Source organism: Rhinopithecus bieti, unplaced genomic scaffold (assembly GCF_001698545.2).
Source record: "Rhinopithecus bieti isolate Rb0 unplaced genomic scaffold, ASM169854v2 scaffold_21777, whole genome shotgun sequence".
NCBI lineage: Eukaryota > Metazoa > Chordata > Mammalia > Primates > Cercopithecidae > Rhinopithecus > Rhinopithecus bieti.
This window is the reverse complement of record NW_016810508.1, coordinates 1-4413: the sequence shown is the minus strand read 5'-3', so window position 1 is coordinate 4413 and position 4413 is coordinate 1. Positions and strand designations below refer to the sequence as shown.

Sequence of the window (4413 nt, the reverse complement as noted above, 5' to 3'; positions counted from 1 at the left end):
GGGGGCGGGGCGGGGCGGGGCTCGGGGCGGAGTCGGGCCTGAGGGGCGGGGCCAGGCTGGGGGTCCCGCAGCTCCGATCCTTAACCGGTGCAGCATCGCGGTGGCTGTGCCCGCCGCGGGCTTCCTGGTGCCGCTGTCCATCCTGCTGCTGACCCAGGCCGTGTCCGTGAGCTCGGCCGACCGCACCTACAAGGTCAAGGTACGCGGGGCCGTGGGGAGTCAGCTTGCACCTCCGGGGCGTCCGCGCTTCCCGCGCTGTCTCCACTGCCCTTGGCCTGGTAGCCCGACCCCCACCCGCGATGGCGCCTCGTTAGGTCCCTCTAGACCCAGCTCTTAAGAGGCTCCAATCTCGCCTCCTCCGGGAGCTCGGTGGTCATTGTCCCTCCTGGGAGCCCGCTGCGTGCTAGGCGGTTTGGATTCTTTGAGCGATGGGAATAGAGGTGAGTAAGGCTACGTTCCACACTTTGTTGATGAGGAACCTGAAATGGGAGTAACACCCACCAGAGGCCCACGAACACTCGGAGAGGGGGCCGGTCCTGAGCTGTGTGGCGCAGACTCGGGCACTGAGGGTTCAGGGAGGACCACATGGTAGGGTAGGACGTGCCGCTTTCGGGAGGACCACAGAGACAGAAGACAGAGGGGAGGGCATTGCAGGTGAGGGGCACACCTTTGCAAAAAACTCAGGGAAGCCTGAAAGCCTGTGGAATGTTGGTAGGATGGAGAGGAAACAATTCTAACTGGGGCAGAAGGTGGTGTGGGCAACCGAGTCAACTGCTGCCTTTGGCCCCATTAAAAAGGTCCAGGCTGGGCCCCGTGGCTCATGTCTGTAATTCCAGCGCTTTGGGAGGCTGAGGCAGGAGGATCACTTGAGCCCAGGGGTTTGAAACCAGCCTGGGCAACATAACGAAACTTCATCTCTCCAAATATTTAAAAATTATCCAGGTGTGATGGCACGTGCCTATAGTCCCAGCTACTCCAGAGGCTGAGGTGGGAGGATGACTTGAGCCCAGGAGATGGAGGCTGCAGTCAGCGAGCTGTGATTGCACCGCTGCACTCCAGCCTGGGCAATAGAGCAAGACCCTGTCTAAAAAAAAAAATGCCCAGGCTGGGTGTGGTGGCTCACACCTGTAATCCCAACACTTTGGGAGGCCGAGTTGGGCAGATGACCTGAGGTTGGGAGTTCCAGACCAGCCTGGCCAACATGGCGAAACCCTGTCTCTACTAAAAATACAAACATTAGCCAGGTCTGGTGGGGCATGCCTGTAGTCCCAGCTACTCGGGAGGCTGAGGCACAAGAATCGCTTGAACCTGGGAAGCAGAAGTTGCAGTGAGCCGAGATTGTAGCTATTGCACTCCAGCCTGCGTGACAGATCGAGATTGTCTCAAAAAAAAAAAAAAAAACAAAAACAAACAACCCCCCACCCCGAAAGTCAGGTGAATTTAGGCTTGATGCTGAAATCATGGTACAAGAACCAGGGTAGGATTTCTTAAAAGCCAAGTTTATTGGACGGGTGCGTGGCTCATGCCTGCAATCCCAGTACTTTGGGAGGCCGAGGTGGGTGGATCACTTGAGGCCAGGCCAGGAGTTCGAGACTAGCCTGGCCAACATGGCGAAACCGTCTCTACAAAAAATACAAAAATTAGGCGGGCTTGGTGGCATGTGCCTGTAATCCCACCTACTTGGAGGCTGAGGCAGAGAATCTCTTGAACCCGGGAGGCAGAAGTTGCAGTGAGCTGAGATTATGCCACTGCACTCCAGCCTGGGAGACAGAACCAGACTCTGTCTCAAAACAAACAAACAAACAAACAAACAAACGAACAAAAACCAAAACAAAACAAAAAGTATTTTATTGAGCAATAATCTACCTATGTAATATCCTTTTCTAGTGTATAGCTATGAGTTCTGACAAATGGATACAGTCCTGCCACCACCATAATCAATATTTAGGACAGGTCCATCACCCCAGAAAATCAGAGACCACCACCGTAATCAATATTTAGGACAGCTCCATCACCCCAGAAAATCAGAGATCATGGTCTTTTGTAGTTGATTTCTCCCCCTACCTGCAGCTCTTGGCAACCACTGATCTGTCTTCTGTCCTTATCATTTTTCCTTTTCCAGAATAAATGGAATTGTTGGCTTGTGAGTCTGGCTTCTTTCACTTAGCACGTACATTCGAGATTCGTTCACGTAGTTGCTCATATCAGTCGCTTATTCCTTTTGATTGCTGTACGGTATTGCATTGTGTGGATGTTCAATAGGTTGTCCATTTACCAACTGAAGATGTTTGTGTTATTTCTAGTTTGGGAGATTACAATAAATAAAGCTGCTATAAACACTGGTGTACAGGCATGTGAATGCAAGTTTTCATTTCTTTGGGGTAAATACTTAAAGGGGTCATATGGTAATTGAATGTGGCTTTTTTGTTTGTTTGTTTGAGACGGAGTGTCACTCTGTCACCCAGGATGGAGTGCAGTGGCTCGATCTTGGCTCACTGCAACCTCCACCTCCCAGATTCAGGTGATCCTCCCACCTCAGCCTCCCAAGTAGCTAAGACTACAGGTGCCCGCCACCACACCTGGCTAATTTTTGTATTTTTAGTAGAGATGGGGTTTCTCCATGTTGGCCAGGCTGGTCTGGAACTCCTGACCTCAGGTGATCCGCCTGCCTCAGCCTCCCAAAGTGCTGGGATGACAGACGTGAGCCACTGTGTCCAGCCTGAATGTTTAACTTCGTAATAAATTGCCAAATTGTCTTCTAAAGTAGCAGTACTATTTTGCATTCCTACCTGTAGTAGGTAAGAATTCCAGTTGCTTTGCATCCTTAGCAAGGTGTGATGCTGTCAGTTGTTTTTGTTGTTTTTTGTTTTAGCAGGTCGAAGACGTGTTGTGGCATCTCAGTGTGGCTTCAGTTTGCATTTTCCTGATGACTAATGGTTAAGCATCTTTTCATGTTCTTCTTTGCCATCTGTGTAACTGTGGTGAAGCGTCTGTTCCAATCTTTTGTCCATTTAAAACATTGTATTGTTTCCTTATTATTTGTTACACAAAAATAGGCTGGGATTTTCACTGGAATTTCATTGAGTCTATAGACCAGTCTGGGGAGAACTGACATTCTAACCAGATTGAGTGAGTTCACGAGCGTGCCACGCCGCCCCATTTATTTATGGCTTCTTCGATGTCTTTCATCCTTATTTTGTGTTTTCAGCATATAGATTTTGTATCCATTTTGTTAGATTTATATGCAAGTATTTCATGTTTTTGTGCTATTGTAAGTGTGTTTTTTAAAATTTCAATTTCTATTTGTTCATTATTATAAGGAAATACAATGGATTTTTGTGAATTGGTGTTGAATCCTGCCATGTTGCCAGACTCATTTATTAGTTCCAATAGCTTTTTTGTTGATTCTACTTAGGAAATCATGTCATCTGTGAAAAAGGACAGTCTCACTTCTTCTTTTCCAATCTGTATGGCTTTATTTTTTTCTCTTCTTATTGCACTGTCCTGGACCTCTAGCACAATGGCAAGCAGGAGTGGTGAGGGTGGACGTCCTTGCCATGAGACTCCCTCGGCAGGACACTGGCTGTTCTAGGAAAACTGATGGGCAGCACTGATGAGGGTGGAGCTGCAGGTATCAGACAGCTGGAAGGACAGAGGCGCCCTCTCTGCCCACCACCTCCCATCCCAGTCACCCTGCAGTCACTCCACCACACCCATATTTGGCTCCCCCACCCGTGACTCCCCAGCTCCGCCCTTCCTCATCGGCCCTCTCTGGTCTACATGTGGTCCCTCCCCAGCATCAGTGCATCGTTTCAGCCTCTCCTGGGCAGCCTTCGCCCTTCTCACATCCTGCGGTTCTTCCTGCCCTCCCTCCTCTGGCCAGAATGCTGCCCTCCTGATCCAGGCTCTCCAGCCTCCAGGGACCTCAACGTGGCCTGCGATTCACCAGGCGGGGCTCCTTCCCGCGGCCCACAGCACCCGCCTCAAGCCTTTTTCACATGCCCCAAATCTCATTCCCTTCCTCCTCCATCCCCGGGTTGCAACTCCGCCTGTGGTTGATAGCAAGGTCTCTGGATCCAGTTCACACATGTTCACATCACAACTCCACAGCATACCAGCAGGGAGATCCTGGGAATATTACTGGACCACCTAGGCATCCACTTTCCCCATCTGTAAAATGGGCAGCATGGGTGAGTTCAAGACACAGAGTAGCAGCTGGTACAAGTGACTGCTCCGGATGTCGCTACTATTAATACCATTCAATTTCTTTTCCTTCCTTCCCTCCTTCCTTCCTTCCTTCCTTCCCTCCTTCCTTCCTTCCTTCCTTCCTTCCTTCCCTCCTTCCTTCCTTCCCTCCTTCCTTCCTTCCCTCCTTCCTTCCCTCCTTCCTTCCCTCCTTCCTTCCTTCCTTCC

The 4413-nt window shown here is 50.3% G+C and overlaps 1 protein-coding gene across 1 annotated transcript in view; it reads left to right on the top strand.

The window, feature by feature from the left end:
• The window catches only part of ZDHHC19 (zDHHC palmitoyltransferase 19), a 6880-nt gene extending 6025 nt beyond the window's left edge, over positions 1 to 855 (top strand). Inside the window, exon 4 of the mRNA XM_017892190.1 lies at positions 94 to 855. Coding sequence (XP_017747679.1) covers positions 94 to 337 — 244 coding nt within the window. The 3' untranslated portion in view covers positions 338 to 855. The remainder of the gene's footprint in view (positions 1 to 93) is intronic.
• Positions 856 to 4413: the final 3558 nt, after the last annotated feature.